The sequence below is a fragment of the Oncorhynchus kisutch genome, linkage group LG29 (genome assembly GCF_002021735.2).
Source record: "Oncorhynchus kisutch isolate 150728-3 linkage group LG29, Okis_V2, whole genome shotgun sequence".
NCBI classification, from domain to species: domain Eukaryota; kingdom Metazoa; phylum Chordata; class Actinopteri; order Salmoniformes; family Salmonidae; genus Oncorhynchus; species Oncorhynchus kisutch.
The window spans coordinates 15,407,605-15,430,044 of NC_034202.2; the positions used below are offsets into that span (position 1 = coordinate 15,407,605).

The 22,440-nt window shown below is 45.0% G+C and overlaps 1 protein-coding gene across 1 annotated transcript in view; it reads left to right on the forward strand.

Annotated features, from left to right (window-relative positions):
• LOC109873576 (whirlin-like) overlaps positions 1–22,178 on the forward strand; it is a 123,288-nt gene extending 101,110 nt beyond the window's left edge. Inside the window, exons 6-12 of the mRNA XM_031808741.1 lie at positions 8,728–8,940; positions 9,728–9,949; positions 13,462–13,597; positions 15,623–16,192; positions 16,404–16,570; positions 17,113–17,235; positions 21,091–22,178. Of these exons, the coding sequence (XP_031664601.1) occupies positions 8,728–8,940; positions 9,728–9,949; positions 13,462–13,597; positions 15,623–16,192; positions 16,404–16,570; positions 17,113–17,235; positions 21,091–21,273 (1,614 nt within the window). The 3' untranslated portion in view covers positions 21,274–22,178. The remainder of the gene's footprint in view (positions 1–8,727; positions 8,941–9,727; positions 9,950–13,461; positions 13,598–15,622; positions 16,193–16,403; positions 16,571–17,112; positions 17,236–21,090) is intronic.
• Positions 22,179–22,440: the final 262 nt, after the last annotated feature.

A 22,440-nucleotide genomic window follows, 5' to 3' on the forward strand; every position in this document is an offset into this window, starting at 1 on the left:
TAGGATCACCTCTTTATTTTAAGAATGTGAAATGTCAGATTAATAGTAGAGTGAATGATTTATTTCAGCTTATATTTCTTTCTTCACATTCCCAGTGGGTCAGAAGTTTACATACACTCAATTAATATTTTGTAGCATTGCCTTTAAATTGGTTAACTTGGGTCAAATGTTTCGGGTAGCCTTCCACAAGCTTCCCACAATAAGTTGGGTGAATTTTGGCTGATTCCTCCTGACAGAGCTGGTGTAACTGAGTCAGGTTTGTAGGCCTCCTTGCTCACACACGCTTTTTCTGTTCTGCCCACACATTTTCTATGGGATTGAGGTCAGGGCTTTGTGATGGCCACTCCAATACCTTGACTTTGTTGTCCTTAAGCCATTTTGCCACAACTTTGGAAGTATGCTTGGGGTCATTGTCCATTTGGAAGACCCATTTGCGACCAAGCTTTAACTTCCTCACTGATGTCTTGAGCTGTTGCTTCAATATATCCACATAATTTCCCCCTCCTCACGATTCCATCTATTTTGTGAATTGCACCAGTCCCTCCTGCATCAAAGCACCCCCACAACATGATGCTGCCACCCCCGTGCTTCACGGTTGGTATGGTGTTTTTCAGCTTGTAAGCCTCCCCCTTTTTCCTCCAAACATAACAATGGTCATTATGGCCCAACAGTTCTATATTTGTTTCACCAAACCAGGGGACATTTCTCCAGAAAGTACGATTTTTGTCCCCATGTGCAGTTGCAAACCGTAGTCTGGCTTTTTTATGGCGGTTTTGGAGCAGTGGCTTCTTCCTTGCTGAGTGGCCTTTCAGGTTATGTCGATATTGGACTCGTTTTACTGTGGATATAGATATTTTGTACCTGTTTCCTCCAGCATCTTCACAAGGTCCTTTGCTGTTGTTCTGGCATTGATTTGCACTTTTCGCACCAAAGTACGTTCATCTCTAGGAGACAGAACGCATCTCCTTCCTGAGCGGTATGACGACTGCATGGTCCCATGGTTTTTATACTTGCGTACTATTGTTTGTACAGATGAACGTGGTACCTTCAGGTGTTTGGAAATTGCTCCCAAGGATGAACGAGACTTGTGGAGGTCTACAATTCTTTTTTCTGAGGTCTTGGCTGATTTCTTTTGATTTTCCCATGAGGTCAAGAAAAGAGACACTGAGTTTGAAGGTAGGCCTTGAAATACATTCACAGGTACACCTCCAATTGACTCAAATGCCATGACATCATTTTCAGGAATTTTCCAAGCTGTTTAAAGGCACAGCCAACTTAGTGTATTTAAACTTCTGACCCACTGGAATTGTGATACAGTGAATTATAAGTGAAATAATCTGTCTGTAAACAATTGTTGGAAAATTACTTGTGTCATGCACAAAGTAGATGTCCTAACCGACTTGCCAGAACTTTAGTTTGTTAACAAGACATTTTGGGAGTGGTTAAAAAAACGAGTTTTAATGACTCCAACCTGAGTGTATGTAAACTTCAACTGTATCTAAAAATCTACTGCCATGGGCTAATTGAGTGAGTGACATATAACAAGAGGAAAACTGCTGATGCACAACTAACTTTCGAAATTGCAACCCTGTGGATTCTACTATTCTGGCCCTCAAGAGGAAGTTAAGACCCCGACAGTCCCCCCCCCCTCTAAAATTGCTGAGGTCCGGATCTGGGTGTCCTCATATGTATTTTACGGCCCTGGTAGCTGTGTCATAAAGTTGAATATAAGCACTTTGATCCTACTATCAAAGGGCATTGATCTACATTGATCTACAACATTGATCTACAACAGAGTGCTAGACAGTGCAGTGGTGTGAATGAACCTGTCTGGTCTCTATCTCGTCTTGTCTTGTTTTGGTCCTATCCCTCTCTCTGGGTAGTCATTGGAATGGGGTCAGATTTGACCAGAACTCTATGGGCCCTGGTCAAAAGTAGTGCACTACATAGGGAATATGGTGCCATTTGACATGCAGACAGAGTCCAGCAGCACACTGGCCATTGTAGTATTTGATTAATTATTAATTAATGGGTCTTAGTTTAACATGGGATACAGGTTAGATCTGAGTCTTAGTTTATTAACATGGGATACAGGTTAGATCTGAGTCTTAGTTTAACATGGGATACAGGTTAGATCTGAGTCTTAGTTTAACATGGGATACAGGTTAGATCTGAGTCTTTGTTTAACATGGGATACAGGTTAGATCTGAGTCTTAGTTTAACACTTCTCTGGGATATGTGGGATATGTTGGCACTCCAATATGTCCCATAAACATCACAAATGGTAATTTTGTTAATTAATTCCGTCAATATATATCCAAAATGTCTATTTATTTGGCGTGTTTCATCCAGAAAACACCGGTTCCAACTCGCGCAACATGACTACAAAATATCTCATAACTTAAATAACCTGTAATCTTTGTCCAAACATTTCAAACAACTTTCCTAATACAACTTTAGGTATTTTTTTATGTAAATAATCGATAAAATTTAAGACGGGATAAACTGTGTTCAATACCGGAGGAAAACAAAGTGTAGCGAGCTTTCAGGTCACACGCCTCTAACAAAGAGTACACTTCTTTCTACCCTCGTTCTGAACAGTGCTACTTCGTCTTTTCTCAAAGGAAAAACCTCAACCAATTTCTAAAGACTGTTGATATCCGATAGGAATTTCAAGCAGTCCCTTAGAAATCTGGATTCCCAATGAAACCCCATTGAAAAGAGAGTGACCTAAAAAAAACAATTCTGAATGATTTGTCCTCGGCGTTTCGCCTGCCAAATAAGTTATGTTATACTCACAGACATCATTCAAACAGTTTTAGAAACTTCAGAGTGTTTGCTATCCAAATCTTCCAATTACATGCATATCCTAGCTTCTGGGCCTGAGTAGCAGGCAGTTTACTTTGGACACGCTTTTCATCCGGATGTGAAAATACTGTCCCCTATCCCAATTACGTTTTAACATGGGATACAGGTTAGATCTGAGTCTTAGTTTAACATGGGATACAGGTTAGATCTGAGTCTTAGTTTAACATGGGATACAGGTTAGATCTGAGTCTTAGTTTAACATGGGATACAGGTTAGATCTGAGTCTTAGTTCAACATGGGATACAGGTTAGATCTGAGTCTTAGTTTAACATGGGATACAGGTTAGATCTGAGTCTTAGTTTAACATGGGATACAGGTTAGATCTGAGTCTTAGTTTAACATGGGATACAGGTTAGATCTGAGTCTTAGTTTAACATGGGATACAGGTTAGATCTGAGTCTTAGTTTAACATGGGATACAGGTTAGATCTGAGTCTTAGTTTAACATGGGATACAGGTTAGATCTGAGTCTTAGTTTAACATGGGATACAGGTTAGATCTGAGTCTTAGTTTAACATGGGATACAGGTTAGATCTGAGTCTTAGTTTAACATGGGATACAGGTTAGATCTGAGTCTTAGTTTAACATGGGATACAGGTTAGATCTGAGTCTTAGTTTAACATGGGATACAGGTTAGATCTGAGTCTTAGTTTAACATGGGATACAGGTTAGATCTGAGTCTTAGTTTAACATGGGATACAGGTTAGATCTGAGTCTTAGTTTAACATGGGATACAGGTTAGATCTGAGTCTTAGTTTAACATGGGATACAGGTTAGATCTGAGTCTTAGTTTAACATGGGATACAGGTTAGATCTGAGTCTTAGTTTAACATGGGATACAGGTTAGATCTGAGTCTTAGTTTAACATGGGATACAGGTTAGATCTGAGTCTTAGTTTAACATGGGATACAGGTTAGATCTGAGTCTTAGTTTAACATGGGATACAGGTTAGATCTGAGTCTTAGTTTAACATGGGATACAGGTTAGATCTGACACGGAACCCAAACCGGCTGCGCACGTGCACCATCGTGCATACATTTATTTTGTACCCACACACTAAACGTGATCACAACATGCAGGTTAAAATATCAAAACAAACTCTGAACCAATTACATTAATTTGAGGACAGGTCGAAAAGCATTAAATGTTCATGGCAATTTGCCATCTAGCTTGCACTTGCTAGCTAGTTTGTCCTATTTAGATAGCTTGCTGTTGCTAGCTAATTTGTCCTGGGATATAAACATTAAGTTGTTATTCTACCTGAAATGCACAAGGTCCTCTACTCCGACAATTAATCCACATAATAAAACGGTCAACCGAATCATTTCTAGTCATCTCTCCTCCTTCCAGGCGTTTTCTTCTCTTGACTTTATATTGTGATTGGCAACTTTCATAAATTAGGTGCATTACCGCCACCGACCTCGTTCGTCTTTCAGTCACCCACGTGATCCACCCCCTAGTGTACATAACAAACCACAGATGTTTTGAACGGGTCACAAGGTGAGACTTTAAATGAGAAAGGTGTATCCCGTAGCCAGATAGCATTCGCTATAAATTATCGTTCAGTTTGGTCCCTAAGACGAGGTTCCAATCTCGTTCCTGGTACTAAAACCACCAACTCATCCAAAGGCATAAATCAATTGTCAACTCCAGATACACCCATCTCATGTCAAACTACTTCTTGACCCCACTCCTGGACAAGCTCACTGAGGGGAGTGAGCCTCTAGGTCATACACTAATCCAGGATAGGTGCAACATCAGAGATGACATACAATGGTTCCAGACACTACCACACACATCCCCCAATGCCAATGGAGTCTCTGGGCCCCAGGTGACTGAGCCCCAGCTGAGGGAAGAAGTGCATCTGCCATCACCAGAGTCCAAAGGGTACATTCTAATAACAAGTAAATCACATAAGCATATTATACAGATAAGACATCTTAATTGTCTATGTTACGCAACTAATTCTGATTCTTCCGCCACAGTACCTGCTTCTATAAACCAATGAGGAGATGGGAGAGGCAGGACTTGCAACGCGATCTGCGTCACAAATAGAACTGACTTCTATTTTAGCCCGTGGCAATGCAGACGCTCATTGGCGCGTGCGCGCGAGCAGTGTGGGTGCAATAATTGAATAATATAGATTTTTTAATGTATTTTGCAACGCTTGTGCGCGTGACGCGAATGGTGTAGTCATCCTGCGACTCTTAGTTGAACCTCTAGCGTCGAGCAATCCCGTATCCGGGAGCGTAATTATAGCCTCAAGCTCATTACCATAACGCAACGTTAACTTCTTGCGTCGAGCCATCCCGGATCCGGGATCGTGAATACAGCCTCAAGCTCATTACCATAACGCAACGTTAACTATTCATGAAAATCGCAAATGAAATGAAATTAATATGCTAGCTCTCAAGCTTAGCCTTTTGTTTACAACACTGTCATCTCAGATTTTCAAAATATGCTTCTCAACCATAGCAAAACAAGCATTTGTTTAGCGTTAGCATTAGCAGGCAACATTTTCAAAAAAAACAGAAAATCATTCAAATAAAATCATTACCTTTGAAGAACTTCAGATGTTTTCAATGAGGAGACTCTCAGTTAGATAGCAAATGCTCAGTTTTTCCTGAAAGATTATTTGTTTAGGAGAAATCGCTCCGTTTGGTGCGTCACGTTTAGCTACAAAAAAAACCTGTATCCAGGAGTGTAATTATCCCCGCAGCTCATTAGCATAACACAACGTTAACTATTCATGAAAATCGCAAATGAAATGAAATTAATATGCTAGCTCTCAAGCTTAGCCTTTTGTTAACAACACTGTCATCTTAGATTTTCAAAATATGCTTCTCAACCATAGCAAAACAAGCATTTGTGTAACAGCTAGCGCAGCTAGCGTAGCATTTAGCGTTAGCATTAGCAGGCAACATTTTCACAAAAAACAGAAAATCATTTAAATAAAATCATTACCTTTGAAGAACTTCAGATGTTTTCAATGAGGAGACTCTCAGTTAGATAGCAAATGCTCAGTTTTTCCTGAAAGATTATTTGTTTAGGAGAAATTGCTCCGTTTGGTGCGTCACGTTTGGCTACCAAAAGAAAAACGAAAATTCAGTTTTCAAAACGCCGAACTTTTTTCCAAATTAACTCCATAATATCGACTGAAACATGGTAAACGTTGTTTAGAATCAAGCCTCAAGGTGTTTTTCACATATCTCTTCATCATATATCGTTCGTTGAAAGCCTCCTCTCTCCTCTCAATCACTGGATGACTGCGTGCAGCTTGTAGATTATGCACCAATTTAGACAAAGGACACCGGGCGGACCCCTGGTGAATGTAGTCTCTTATGGCCAATCTTCCAATGATATGCCTACAAATACGTCACAATGCTGCAGACACCTTGGAGAAACGATAGAAAGGGCAGGCTCATTCCCGGCGCATTCACAGCCATATAAGGAGACAATGGAAAACAGAGCTTCAAAAATTCTGCCCATTTCCTGGTTGAAGTTTCATCTTGGTTTCACCTGTAGCATGAGTTCTGTGGCACTCACAGATATCTTTGCAGTTTTGGAAACCTTAGAGTGTTTTCTTTCCAAAGCTGCCAATAAAATGCATAGTCGAGCATCTTTTCGTGACAAAATATTGCTCTTAAAACGGGCACGTTTTTTTTATCCATACATTAAAAGAGTGCCCCCTATATCCAGGAAGTTAACTATTCATGAAAATCGCAAATGAAATGAAATAAATATATTGGCTCACAAGCTTAGCCTTTTGTGAACAACACTGTCATCTCAGATTTTCAAAATATGCTTTTCAACCATAGCTACACAAGCATTTGTGTAAGAGTATTGATAGCTAGCATAATAGCATTAAGCCTAGCATTCAGCAGGCAACATTTTCACAAAAACAAGAAAAGCATTCAAATAAAATCATTTACCTTTGAAGAACTTCGGATGTTTTCAATGAGGAGACTCTCAGTTAGATAGCAAATGTTCCGTTTTTCCAAAAAGATTATTCGTGTAGGAGAAATCGCTCCGTTTTGATCATCTTGTTTGGCTAAGAAAAAATTCAGTCATTACAACGCCAAACTTTTTTCCAAATTAACTCCATAATATCGACAGAAACATGGCAAACGTTGTTTAGAATCAATCCTCAAGGTGTTTTTCACATATCTATTCGATGATAAATCATTCGTGGCAGTTTGGTTTCTCCTCTGAACCAAATGGAAAATTGCACGCAGCTGGAGATTACGCAATAATTTTGACGGAGGACACCAAGCGGGCACCTGGTAAATGTAGTCTCTTATGGTCAATCTTCCAATGATATGCCTATAAATACGTCACAATGCTGCAGACACTTTGGGGAAACGACAGAAAGTGTAGGCTCATTCCTGGCGCATTCACAGCCATATAAGGAGACATTGGAACACAGCGCCTTCAGAATCTGGGGCATTTCCTGTTTGAAATTTCATCTTGGTTTCGCCTGTAGCATCAGTTCTGTGGCACTCACAGATAATATCTTTGCAGTTTTGGAAACGTCAGAGTGTTTTCTTTCCAAAGCTGTCAATTATATGCATAGTCGAGCATCTTTTCGTGACAAAATATCTTGTTTAAAACGGGAACGTTTTTTTATACAAAAATTAAAAGAGCGCCCCCTATATCGAAGAAGTTAACATGGGGTACAGGTTAGAACTGGGTCTCAGAGGCTAATCTCTTTAATTATTATCGTTGGCGTCATACATGTCCTAACAACCATCAAATAAGTTGTCATTAAGGGATCGATTGTTCTTACACCTTGTAGGTTTGAACTATACTCTCAGGTTGTGTCCCAAATGGCACCATATTCCCTACATAGTGCACTACTTTTGACCAGGGCGCTATGGGGAATAGGGTGCCATTTAGGGTGCCACAACCAATGAATAGGGTGCCACAACCAATGTGCACTTTTCAAGGTAAATTCACTTTTTTCAGGTAAATGCATGTTGTAAGCATAGAGTTAATTGGGATACTGACTAAGTGTGGCTTCACCTTGGGGTAGGGACTTATGTTTGGTCAAAGGTTGCAACACCTCACTCCTCCAGACCTGGTGGCTAACACAGACGAATGAGAGTGGTTAAGAGTTTGGGATGAGGAGTCTGGGGCGAGGGGGGGAGGAGAGTGAGTTGCCCCTCTCTCCTTCCCTCCCCTCTCTCTATCATTCTATCTCTCTCTCTTTCCTCTTTCACTCTCTTCTCTCCCTCTCCCCATCTTTTTTTCTCTTTCTCTCTCTAAAACATAGCCTTTCGGCTGGTGACTTTGAAGTGGTGTTAGGGAGTTAATTAAAGAAAAGCTGTTTGTGAGGAGATACAGAGAGCGAGAGAAATAGAGATAGGAAGAGAGGGAGAAAGACAGGACAAGGAAGAGCGAGGAGAGAGAGAGAGAGTGTGTATGTATGAATTCGGGGTACAATTCTCATCTGGTTCTCAAGTGCCGTGGTGCCATCGCTGAGTGAATTGATTGGATTGGCTGAGCTGGCAGTGGCATATGAGAAGGGCAGTTGCATAGAGTAGGCTGTGGTTCTGTGGAAGAGATGAGAGCCTTAGTGCCCAGTGTTAGACTGATGTACTCTGGCCCTTCCACGCCAGCTGTGGGTGGGTAGGTGGGATGGATGGATGGATGATGAGCAATGACAAATGCATGTACATGAGTTCTCTCTTTGTTCTTTTTCTTTCCCTTTGTTTCTCATTTCTCATTTCCTGCCTGACACACACCTCCCCTCTCACCTCTGGTCTCGCCTGTGTCACCTTCCTACTTCTCACCCACACACACACTTTCTCCCTCACCTTGTCCCTTTTCCGACCCTCCTCCTCTCCCCCTTCCCTTCCAGCCGGTGTTCTATAAGGGTGTGGCGGGCTCCCAGGTGACCCTGTCCAGCCTGGTGAACCAGAGCAGAGCCATGCTGGAGGAGCAGGCCCGACACCTGCTGACGGAGACAGAGAGGCAGACCATGGGCTACTACGTGGAGGAGTACCGAGACGGACACATAGGGGTGGAGCAGCTGGTCATGGCCCTGTTTGAACTGCTCAACACACACGCCAAGGTAGAGGTAGAGGTAGAGAGAGGTAGAGAGAGGTAGAGAGAGGTAGAGAGAGGTAGAGAGAGGTAGAGAGAGGTAGAGAGAGGTAGAGAGAGAGAGAGAGAGAGAGAGAGGTAGACAGACAGACAGACACACAGAGACACAGAGACAGACAGACACAGAGAGACAGACAGACAGACACACACACACACACACACACACACACACAGAGACAGACAGACACAGACACACACACACACACACACAGAGACAGACAGACAGACACAGACACACACACACACACACAGAGAGACAGACAGACACACAGAGAGACGCACACACAGAGACAGACTTAGAATTGTGTGTGCATACATGTGTGCAAGAAACAGAGAAAGACAAATTCCGTTGTGTTTTGCGTGTGTCTTTTGTTGTGAGGTGCATCGTGTGTTGGGTTCTTGTGTTCCCTCACTCGTAGTGCTTATGGTGATTGCTTGCCTTTTCTCTGTACATCCATCACTTGAATGGCAAGTTTTGTGAGACTTTCCGTGATTTATGTTAAGGCTTTTGTGGTTGCTCAGACATCTGTTTTTCTCAGTTTATTAGAAAGCCACTTGTCTTTCTGTCAATGCCCTTGTCCTGCACCTCATATAAAACAATGATTTATCAAATGTATTGAATTCACAATTGGTAAAGTGCTTTAAACAGTGTTGTTTTGTTGCAGTCTGCATTCCTCATGGTCTCGTGATGCATGTTATAGCTCCCTATAACTCTATAACCCTGTCTCCCTCCCCTCTCCCAACCCTCCTCTTAGTTCTCCCTGCTATCAGAGGTGCGTGGCCTGGTGACACCCCAGGATCTGGAGCGTTTTGATGGGATGGTGCTGCGCCGCGAGATCCAGGCTTTGAAGGCCCGGCAGGGGGGTGCCAGTGCAGCCGCCCTCCACCCTGACTCACTCTCCATGGTTTCCTACCCAGATACCCTGGCCTCCTCGTCAGCCAGCTACATGACCTCCACCACCCTCAGCTCAGCACGGGTAGGAAGGCTGGGCCGCAGTGGACTCAAACTGTCTGTCTGGCTCTGTCTCTGGCTGGCTATGTTTGTCTGTCTGTCAGGCTGCCGTGTCCGTCTGGCCGTCTGTCCATCCGTCTGTCTGTATGTCTGTGAGAGTCTGAGTCACTCCTCATTTTTAGGTGTCACTTTTGTCTCGAAGCAGGCCGATTTGAAGGTGTCCCTGTTTGATGAGTTGTAGAGGATAGAGCTGTTAGGATGACATATCGTTCCTCGGAGTGCATGGGGCAAGGACAAGGGTTTCTGCAGGACAGAGGTGCTATGTCACAAATGCCACTCTATTCCCTATATAGTACACTACTTTTGACCAGGCCCCTTAAAAGGTAGTGCACTAAATGGGGAATAAGGTGCCATTTGGGACATCGTCAGGGATGAGAGCAATGTGCCCCTGCTGAGTTGGAAAGGGCCTAAACCAGGGATCATTAACTAGATCCAGCCGTGGGCCGATTTTTTTCTGGAATAGGTAGACTGCAAATTGACTGAAATAGAATTATTTCAAACCTTGCTTACGTATAATATCACGTCTCTATGTGTGGGAATACTTGGGAACAGATCTTTAAAATTAAAATCACTTAGGGCTGATTTTCTGGTGTTTTACAGTCTTTTATGTCCAACAATGAAAATTCCACATGTATTTTTAACATTTTTTATCCAATTGTTAGTAGTTACTATCTTGTCTCATCGCTACAACTCCCGTACGGGCTCGGGAGAGACGAAGGTTGAAAGTCATGCGTCCTCCGCAACACAACCCAATTGCTTCTTAACACAGCGCGCATCCAACCCGGAAGCCAGCCGCACCAATGTGTCGGAGGAAACACTGTGCACCTGGCGACCTTGGTTGGCGTGCACTGCGCCCGGCCCGCCACAGGAGTCGCTGGTGCGCGATGAGACAAGGATATCCCTACCGGCCAAACCCTCCCTAACTCGGATGACGCCAATTGTGCGTCGCCCCACAGACCTCCCAATCGCGGCCGACAGAGCCTGGGCTGCGATGCATTGCCCTTAACCACTGCACTACCTGGGAGGCCCACATGTATTTTTAAAACCCTGGCCTAAAACCTTCACTGGAGATGAAAGAGACATATTTATCTAGAAACTTCCTCCGTTTAACCCCGACTCCCCCCTCCCTTTTCAAACCCCCAGGAAAGACTGCTGTGGTTGATAGATATGATGGAGGTAGGAGTTGTTGCCAATTCTCTTATTTTACATCCATTTGCAGTGATTCTCTGCCTCTAATTTTGAAGTGAATACAGTTTGGAGTGCTTTAGTCTGCATTCATTTGTCAGGTTGCATAAAGACAATGGATATAACTTTTTCTGTTGATGTGACTGACTGTCCTTTTGAACATTTCTGTGTATCCCTGTGTGTGTTGTATGTGTGTGGACATATACTTGTGGGGACCAAAAAAATGTACAAATTGGGGACGTTTTGCCTGTCCCCACCATGAAAAAGGCTATTTCTACGGGGTTTAGGGTTAAGGTTATAATTAGTGTTACGGTTAGAATTAGGTTTAGGGGTTAAAGGTTAGGTTTATGAGTTAGGTGTAGGGTTAAGGTTAGGTGTAGGGTTAAGGTTAGGTTTTGGGGTTAGGGTTAGGTGTAGGGTTAAGGTTAGGTTTTGGGGTTAGGTGTAGGGTTAAGGTTAAGGTTAGGTTTTGGGGTTAGGGTTAGGTGTAGGGTTAAGGTTAGCTTTTGGGGTTAGGTGTAGGGTTAAGGTTAGGTTTTAGGGTTAGGGGATAGGGAAATAGGATTTGGAATTGTGTGTCCACCCATAAGGTTAGTAAAACAAGACTGTGTGTGCTGATGAGTGTGCTTGCATGCATGTGTGTGTATGTGTTTCCCTATTCGCAGTGCATACACACACATCGGCATTCATGTACACACTCACACCAAGGCATGTGCAAACACACACACACACAGACATATGCGCACACACACAGACTCAATACACTCTGGACAGTTGAGATAAGCTGCAGCTGTCTTACCATAGTACACCATGGACAAGGCCAGACCTCCAGACCTGTGTGTGTGTGTTCGTGTGTGTATATGTGTTTAGGTGTGCGTGTGCATGTGCATGTGTTTGGTCTGGACTGTGGCCCAGCTTATAGTTATTTATGTTTGAGTCACAGTTGAATGCTGCTGCTACTGTTTTGGAGAGATTAGTGAGTCTGGGGGATCACAAACATTGGATTTATCAACTAGACACAAAATTAGGTGTACAGTCACAAACCCAATCACATACACACACTGACAGCTGATCACATACATGTGCATTCACATACAAACACACACTCTCTCTCTCTCTCTCTCTCTCTCTGTCACACACGAACACATAAATTAACAGCTTCCTCTCACCATGCACATGTGCAAGATAGATGGAGGTAAGTAATCCCCGTGCCGATAGTGAGTGTATAATTAGTAGGGTTTTGGTACAGGTAGAGTTTAATGAAGGGCACTGCTGTTTTGAACTCAATAACAGTGAACAACACCATGCAGATATATTTGGTTTCAATTTGTGTGTTTGCACTTTTGGTTGTGTGTCGTGTGTCTGTGCCGAATACCCACCTGTGGTATTGCGTTCCAAGCTTAGAGATTTGAAGGTGCGATACAGAGGTAAAGAGGTGTGTGTTTGTTCTATATCTACCTCCCAAAACTTTGAGATTGGAAGGTAGATTTAGAATGATATTGAGTTATTTTTCCTCCCACGGAGAGATGGAGCAACTCCTACGAAATGCAATTTGGATCAACATTTGCTTTGGGATAAACAAGCAGCTGTGTTTGTCATCTGTTCACGTACTCTCCCTCCTCTCTTGCTCTCTCCCTGTCTTTCTTCTCTCTATCCCCTCGTCTCTCTCTCTTTCTCCCCATGCCCTCTTTCTCTCGGTCTCTCTATCCCCTCGTCTCGCTCTCTTTCTCCCCATGCCCTCTTTCTCTCTGTCTCTCTGTCTCCTCGTCTCTCTCTCTTTCTCCCCATGCCCTCTTTCTCTCGGTCTCTCTATCCCCTCGTCTCTCTCTCTTTCTCCCCATGCCCTCTTTCTCTCGGTCTCTCTATCCCCTCGTCTCTCTCTCTTTCTCCCCATGCCCTCTTTCTCTCGGTCTCTCTATCCCCTCGTCTCTCTCTCTTTCTCCCCATGCCCTCTTTCTCTCGGTCTCTCTATCCCCTCGTCTCTCTCTCTTTCTCCCCATGCCCTCTTTCTCTCGGTCTCTCTATCCCCTCGTCTCTCTCTCTTTCTCCCCATGCCCTCTTTCTCTCGGTCTCTCTATCCCCTCGTCTCTCTCTCTTTCTCCCCATGCCCTCTTTCTCTCGGTCTCTCTATCCCCTCGTCTCTCTCTCTTTCTCCCCATGCCCTCTTTCTCTCGGTCTCTCTATCCCCTCGTCTCTCTCCCCATGCCCTCTTTCTCTCTGTCTCTCTATCCCCTCATCTCTCTCTCCCTCTCTCTTTTCCCCTCTCTCTCTCTCTCTCTCTCTCTCTCTCAGAATGACAGTACGGTGGAGAGTAATGGGGGGGATACTCAGGAGAGTCTGGATGCGCTGCCTGACATATCTCTGGTGAGCCTTGCAGTAAGACCCAGACCCACAACCTCATTAAGATGGACAGAGCAGAAGATGGAGGGTTAGGGAAAAAAACAACAAGACTGAGTGAGGGAGAGGAAACAACGGATATGCAGTTTTATATATATACAGTATACATACATCATAGTTCTGATTTCTTCACTATTCTTCTCCAATGTAGAAAATATTAAAAATAAAGAAAAACCCTGGAATGAGTAGGTAGTGTCCAAACTTTTGACTAGAACTGTATATATACAGTGGGGAAAACAAGTATTTTGCAGGTTTTCCTACTTCCAAAGCATGTAGAGGTCTTTTTTAATCATAGGTACACTTCAACTGTGAGAGACGGAATCTAAAACAAAAATCCAGGAAATCACATTGTATGATTTTTAAGTAATTCATTTGCATTTTATTGCATGACATAAGTATTTGATACATCAGAAAAGCAGAACTTAATATTTGGTACAGAAACCTTTGTTTGCAATTACAGAGACCATACGTTTCCTGTAGTTCTTGACCAGGTTTGCACACACTGCAGCAGGGATTGTGGCCCACTCCTCCATACAGACCTTCTCCAGATCCTTCAGGTTTCGGGGCTGTCGCTGGGCAATACGGACTTTCAGCTCCCTCCAAAGATGTTCTATTGAGTTCAGGTCTGGAGACTGGCTAGGCCACTCCAGGACCTTGAGATGCTTCTTACGGAGCCACTCCTTAGTTGCTCTGGCTGTGTGTTTCAGGTTGTTGTCATGCTGGAAGACCCAGCCAGCCTCTGGATCATCCAGATGGTCATTGGCAAACTTCAGACGGGCCTGGACATGTGCTGGCTTGAGCAGGGGGACCTTGCGTACGCTGCAGGATTTTAATCCATGACGGCGTAGTGTGTTACTAATGGTTTTCTTTGAGACTGTGGTCCCAGCTGTCTTCAGGTCATTGACCAGGTCCTGCTGTGTAGTTCTGGGCTGATCCCTCACCTTCCTCATGATCATTGGTGCCCCACGAGGTGAGATCTTGCATGGAGCCCCAGACCGAGGGTGATTGACCGTCATCTTGAACTTCTTCCATTTTCTAATAATTGCGCCAAAAGTTGTTGCCTTCTCACCAAGCTGCTTGCCTATTGTCCTGTAGCCCATCCCAGCCTTGTGCAGGTCTACAATTGTATCCCTGATGTCCTTACACAGGTCTGTGAGAGCCAGAATTCTTACTGGTTGGTCGGTGATCATGGTGATCATGCAATAAAATGCAAATTAATTACTTAAAAATCATTCAATGTGATTTTCTGGATTTTTGTTTTAGATTCCATCTCTCACAGTTGAAGTGTACCTATGATAAAAAAAATTTAGACCTTTACATGCTTTGTAAGTAGGAAAACCTGCAAAATCGGCAGTGTATCAAATACTTGTTCTCCCCACTGTATATTAAACAGCATAATAATAATAATAATAATGTGTATATATATAGCCTTCATCCCTTCTTTCTTTCTTGTGGAGGAGTCTGTTTACAGACAGATATTAGTTCACACCCTCTTCCTGTTCCTCCTCCTCCTACTCCCTCCTTACTAAGGAGGAACTAGTTCTCTGTTTGACACCTGAGGTAAAAGCTATAATCACCTACCACTGTTACCAGAGCAACGGTAACCGATGTTGATGGGAGGTTGTGTTGGTTTCTAAGGTGATGTAATGTGGGACACAGAAAGCAGAGACCTGAAGAGTCTTAAAAACACTTGAACTCCATTCAGCCAGAACATATTTGTGTTAGTTCTGATTGCTTTCTCTTATTATTTATTTTCACCAATCACTTCATTCATTCTCTGGCCACTCATGTTGCTGTTTTCGTTGTTCGTTTCACCGTTGGTTTTGGTTGGAGGGGAGAGCTTGTTGCCGCGGACTGGGAAGGTGTAGCCTGAGGTTACACAAAGACCATAACTGAGTCCTGGCCTGACTAATTCAGTTGTGTTGAGTTCTGAGGCGTGACAGTTGGTGGTGCGTGTGTGTGTGTGTGTGGAATGATGAGATGTGCTGTAGTATATGAGTGTTTTAAGGGATGAGGGGAATGTGATTTATTTGTTCTCCTCTTACCTTAGGATGAGGTGCACTCCACGTCCGAATCTCCCCCCACCTTCAAACCCCCACCCCCCCCAGGGGTGCAGAGACGCCCCAGCAGACGGGACCAGGTCAAAAGCTTCCCTCCTCCGAATCTTCCCATTCCGGGCTCTACTTCACCGCCCCCTCCCGTAACCCCCCCATTGACCAGAAGGGGGAGCAAGGACCCCCCTCCTCACCCAAGGTCCCCCCCAAAAAGGATCCCTCAGTCCCCCCTAAGAGGGACCCCTCTGCCCCCTCTAAGAAGGAGATGGCAACTGCCCAGCTCTCCATGGTCAACAAGCACCTTATAGGCCCCTTCCCCCGAGTCCAGTCCCCTACTAGGACCACCAAGCCTGCCGCCCCCTCTCCATCTCCACCCCCTCCGCCGCCGCTCACTGCCCCATCCGCACCCCCTCCGCCGCCGCTCACTGCCCCATCCGCACCCCCTCCGCTTCCCCACAGCCAGGACAAGTCCTCCCCTGGCTCCAACAAACAGCACTTTGTCATGGTGGAGGTCCATAGGCCCAATGCAGAGTCTGATGTCAACGAGGTGCGGTCACTCCCCCAGGCACGAGGTAAGAGGCATGGGGGACAGCCAGGATTACTGAAGGGATGAGGTTGGAAGTTGGACTCCGAAAACCATGAGAGCTGATTTGGACGCAAAGGATTGGTTACACAAATAAGAGGAAGTGCATGTCTATGTGTACTCATGGGTGTATGTGTTTCTACCTGAGTGTGTCCCTATGCCAGTCTCTAACCTCCTGCACCCATCCCCCCACCCCCCAGGTGCCAACCTGTCCCAGCTGTCAGACAGTGGACAGACGCTGAGCGAGGACAGCGGGGTGGACATTGGCGAGTCAGGGCGTTTCAGCAAGGAAAGCAGTCCCCGTCCCGCCCGCATACGCCCCCCACGACATCCCCAGGGGGCAGGAGGGGACACCCCCTCCAAACCGGTGAGGAGGACACACCAGCGGGAAGAGAGAAGACACAGAGAGAGAAAAGAGGGAGATGGATGGAGGGTTGACTGGATGGATGGATGGATGAATTGATGGATGGTTGGGGGGGAGCCAAAAGTGACAAGAAGAGAAATAGAGCCAAGTTGTCTTCTTTCACTTCTCCCTTTGTCTTGGGGCTCGTTCTCAATCCTAACTGTGATTTCTTTGTGTTTTCTTCTCTCTTTGTGCACATAGTTTTTCTTTCTTTGCTCATTGACTCATTTCTGTGTCCTTTCAATGGTTTCTCATCCATTCAAACACATCTCATACTGCAGTAGAGGTCTCTCGTGTCCTCTGCCTGTCCCTTTATGCTTATTGCTGATTGGTGGTTGGGTGGAAGGGAAATTGTTGATTCGTTCCAAACTGAATGGGTGGACCAATAGGTAACAAAGGTGCAAAAGAAAGGTGTACATGGTCAGACCAGGCTCTCCAAGGTGAATATTTGAGTAAAAAAGCTGAGTTATGTTATCCACCCTCTCTCTCTCTCTGTCTTTTTGCAGCCGGGTCTCTTGGAGCCCACCTCCACACTAGTGAGGGTGGCAAAGAGTGCCAGCACCCTCGGCATCGCCATCGAAGGGGGTGCCAACACACGCCAGCCCCTGCCACGCATCGTCACCATACAGGTGGGTGTCAAACAGCCTAACATCCCTCCATCTCAAGTCATCTCCGAAATGACAGTTTGCCAGGCAATCCCCTGCACCTGTCAGAAATGATCCAACCATGGTACTGTTTTGCGACTCTGCGCAGTCATTGGTCCGTGCCGCCTCCTTCAACACCTGGCAACGCAACACAGCCTCTGTCAGATCAGTCTGCGTTTACATGCTGGAAGTAGAGAACTCAAACAGAGCTTTTATAGGTTTATAACCTTTAGAACACAAGTGTTTATTGGAAATGTGTCACCCTCAGAGAGTGGGGTCACAGCCAGGGTCTGCCATTCAATGGCAATCCTGGAGCAATCAGAGATAAGTGCCTTGCTCAAGGGCACATCGACAGATGTTTCAACTTGTCGGCTCTGGGATTCAAACTAGCCACCTTTCGGTTACTGACCCAATGCTCTAACCTCTCGAACCACTAGGCTACCTTCCGCTCCACATATGGCACGTTCTGTGTTGGTATGCTAGCGAGAAACTGCTGCAAAGAGGGAGGGGTTTAGATTCAAATATTGCAGTAGCCATGGCAACAGGGTCGAACATAAACCCTGTGATCTCGTGGCTGAGGTAAGATGGCTGTTGGGGGCTAGCTCAAGATGGCCCGAAAATATTTTTGGTATCTCAGATTGTTCTGGCAATTCTGTCATAGAAACGTCATTGGGAGGAAGGATGTTTTGATCGGCTTTGTACATTTGTTTTTTTATGATGAAAGTGGCCATTTTAGGCCTATGCATACCTTCTGACCCTATGATCTGTGAACTGTACACGAAACATTATGCTTCTTATGTGCTCTCAAATATGGTGGTGCTCATAAAATGGATCAGAACTTTCCAGCCTCTCTGGAAATGTGATGTACTTGTAGAGTACGTATATTGTTCCAAATAATGTCTTAAAAAGACAAAATCCAAAATTGTACTCTTGAGATGTCACTATTAATATATTTAATGTTGAATAAATGAATGTGAACATTTCTACTTCGGAATCTAGACATACTGCATATGTTAGAGCAGTATAACGTCACCAAGATGTTGTCTGTATCGTGTACAGTTCTCGGATCACAGGGTCTTACAGGAGGTAAGGGCCTAAAATGGCCACTTTCATCCTGATAAAAAAAGTTATAAAATATCAAAATCAGGTCAAACATTCTCCCTCCCAATGAAGTTTCTACGTGAATATTGCCAGAACAATCTGAGATACCTCAAATGTTTGAACCTTGCCAGGTGCTTGACATGAATGGATTCTAAGAGTACATCAAAATGTTTTTAGCTTTGTTCCAAGCACCCTTTCGTTTGTTTACGCAAGAAGATAAAAGTTGAGCATGTTCTCTCCCTTTACCTGAAAGAGTACATCCACTGAGAGCACTGACCATTATGGGGAATAAAAGTGTTGCCACCTTGGCTGAAGGCCACAGCTATAAGCTGAGGGTAATAACAGTGAGTCTGGCTGTAGCTCTGTTCTGCTCTGATTTGTCTGTGCCTCTATTGATTAGCATAAAGACTGAGGAGAGAGGAGGGCTGGGGAGGGAGCTGTGCTGTTCTCTGGAGTTCAGTGAACCACTGAAAGCCCCAGCTCGAAAGATGCTTTGGTGAGAACGGCGTGAAAGGCTAATGAAAAATAAAAGAGCCACTGATTGCGAGGAGAGCGACAAAGGCTCTTGCTGGGAAATCAGCATATTCAAAATCAAAGAGAGGGAGAGAGGGAGGGGAGAGAGAGAGAGGTGAGAGATATACAGAGACAGGAGAGAATATGTTATACAGTGTGTTAATAATAAAGGGGACGTGGACTGAGAAAGGGTGCAGAGAAGGGGAGATAGGGGAGGAAGAGAGAGAGAGAGGGGTGAGAGAGAGAGAGAGAGAGAGAGAGAGAGAGAGAGAGAGAGAGGGGGCGAGAGGGAGATAGGGAGGGGTGAGAGATAAACAGAGACAGGAGAGAATATGTTATCCTGTGTGTTAATAATAAAGGGGACGTGGACTGAGAAAGGGTGCAGAGAAGGGGAGATAGGGGAGGAAGAGAGGGAGAGAGAGAGAGAGAGAGAGAGAGAGAGAGAGAGAGAGAGGGGTGAGAGGGAGAGGGAGAGAGAGAGAGGGGTGAGAGGGGAGGAAGAGAGGGAGGGGTGAGAGGGAGAGGTGAGAGATATACAGAGACAGGAGAGAATATGTTATACTGTGTGTTAATAATAAAGGGGACGTGGACTGAGAAAGGGTGCAGAGAAGGGGAGATAGGGGAGGGAGAGAGAGAGAGAGAGAGAGAGAGAGGGAGGGGGGTGAGAGGGAGAGAGAGAGAGAGGGAGGGAGAGAGAGAGGGAGAGAGAGAGGGAGAGGTGAGAGGGAGAGAGGGAGAGGTGAGAGGTAGAGAGAGAGGGGTGAGAGGGAGAGAGGGAGAGGTGAGAGATAAACAGAGACAGGAGAGAATATGTTATACTGTGTGTTAATAATAAAGGGGACGTGGACTGAGAAAGGGTGCAGAGAAGGGGAGATAGGGGAGGAAGAGAGAGAGAGAGAGAGAGAGAGAGAGAGAGAGAGAGAGAGAGAGCGAGAGAGAGAGAGAGAGAGAGAGAGACCGACCGAGGGAGAGAGAGAGAGAGAGGCGGGCTAGCGACAGACAGGCATGAGTGGGTTTTAATTCCGGGACCGTAGCTCTCCTCATCAACGGCTGTAATGGAAATGCACAGACAAAATGCATGAGCCATGATATATGGACGCGCTCTCCTCTCTTTTGTCTAATCCCCCCCTTTCTCTTTATTTATGTTTTTTTCCGCTTTTCACTATCTTAGGAGTTGGGAGTCGGCACAAGGTACCCGAGCGTGCTCTCCAACCAGGCTGATTTTCATATCAACGTGGCGCTGACACGCTCCCCTACCATGACATCAGTGTCCACAATCAGTCGCAGGGGACACGGCTTCATCAGCATTGATATTGGTTGGGGGGGGTCGGATGGTCCAATCGTAACCTCTCCCATTCCACTGTAGTTCCAGTGAAGAACCCATGCCATTATCAGAGAGGTTAATATAGGACTGGGCGTTAATTGGCTCGAAATCACCTATGGAGCTATGCGTCCCAAATGGCTCCTTGTTTCCTATGTAGTGCACTACCTTTGACCAAAGCACATCCTTGGGACGCAGACCAGAGCTACAAGCCATATCAATGACTGTAAACAGGGCTCACATCATACCCTAGCAACATTCCTGAACGATTGCTTACTCACACCACACCACACTCACACGTATACACATATAGAGTATTCACAACCGTTCACAACACCTAGGACGTTTGCTTCATTCAGGATGATACATTTGGGAATCATATCTAGGTCCGTCTGGTGCTCCCCGGGCCCTGTACAGCACTACAATAGTCTTTTAGTAGTAACGTTAGTTTTCCTCTTGTAGCTTCAGTCTCCCAGGTCAGCGCAGTCCACGATGTGGTGAACGTTCCAGGCCAGTAGCCCTGTAGAGTGAAGGCGCCGCTGCGGCCACTATCACTCCGTACCACTCTCCCTGAGCTGCTGCTGCTGCAGTCCCTATCACAGGCATCACCATGTCGCTCCAGTGGACGGGAGTAATTGTCGCCGGCTCGGGAAAAAAAGAGAACCAATAATGCTCTAAATAACAAAACGTATAGTGATAATCATGCAGATAATGCATGGCATTTAAGGGACTGGAACTGTGGTGAGAGATGAGATCACAAAGGTCCTTTTGCTTCCTGGTTCGTTAGCAGTTGTAAGGGTGACCAATCGCCAATGAGCATTTGACATCTTTTTGTGCTCTCTTCATCACTCACTTTGTTGGTCTTCCTCTCTCTCGCTCTCCCCCAATCTCTTTCTTTCTCTCAGAGGGGCGGTTCGGCGCATAACTGCGGGCAGCTGCGGGTGGGTCAGGTGATCCTGGAGGTGAACGGGGCTTCCCTGAGGGGCCGGGAGCACAGGGACGCCGCACGCCTCATCGCAGAGGCCTTCAAGACCAACGAGAGGGACCACGTGGACTTCCTGGTCACTGAGTTCAACGTGGCGCTATAGGAGGAAGTAGAGAGAGAGAGAGACTTGTCATGGAGAAAGAAGGGACGAGGTATAGGCACAGCAGAGGTAGAGAGGAGAGGGGGGCTGTTGGGGCAAAGTGGCATAGGCCTACATACTGTATTTTACATGGGTTCATCTACCAACTACCCTTGGTCCCTCCACCTTAGTATCCTTCAGTTTAATTCAAGCTTAAGCCCACACTACTAGACGCGGATACAGTTGCACTCTAAGTTGAGTTGCACCCATGAGATTTCGGTAACACTTTACTTGACAGCCAGTTTCATGACACATTCATAACCATGTCATAATATGTCATAACAGCTGACATGACTTGTCATAACACTGTCATAATATGGTCATAACACTGTCATGACCCATACAGTTACACATGTTGTGATATATATTGTGTTGTTTTATGGCTGGTTATAAGAGTGCCAAAACCCACATTTATTCAAATTAGTTTTTTTCCCTGCCAAGAAGTTTCCTTTCGTTTGAAAGTTTGTTTCTGAAATCCTTTGTTTTAAAATAACTTTATGGCACTGTCAAGAAGCATTATGACCAGCCTGTGTCACTTTACTTGGAACTGAGAAAATACACTTTATGACACTGTCATGAAGCATTATGACCATCATAATCATATCAGCCAGATAGGCCTATCACGTACATGCCCTTATATCAGTCATCAGTCACAAAGAGGGTGCCTTGTCCTGCTGCTGAAATCTGCTCCTTCATTCATCCCCGTCATCAGCAACAGAACATTGGGGTAGGTGAATGTCTGACATCAACATGTTTGCAATAACAATGATCATTTAAAAGCAAAATATATAAACTCAGCATAAAAATAAACGTTCTCTCACTGTCAACTGCGTTTATTTTCGGCAAACTTAACATGTGTAAATATTTGTATGAACATAAGATTCAACAACTGAGACATAAACTGAACGAGTTCCACAGACATGTGACTAACAGAAATGGAATAATGTGTCCCTGAACAAGGGGTGGTCAAAATCAAAAGTAACAGTAAGTATCTGGTGTGGCCAGCAGCTGCATTAAGTACTGCAGTGCATATCTTCCTCAAGGACTGCACCAGATTTGCCAGTTCTTGCTGTGAGATGTTACCCCACTCTTCCACTCAGACACCTGCAAGTTCCCAGACATTTCTGGGGG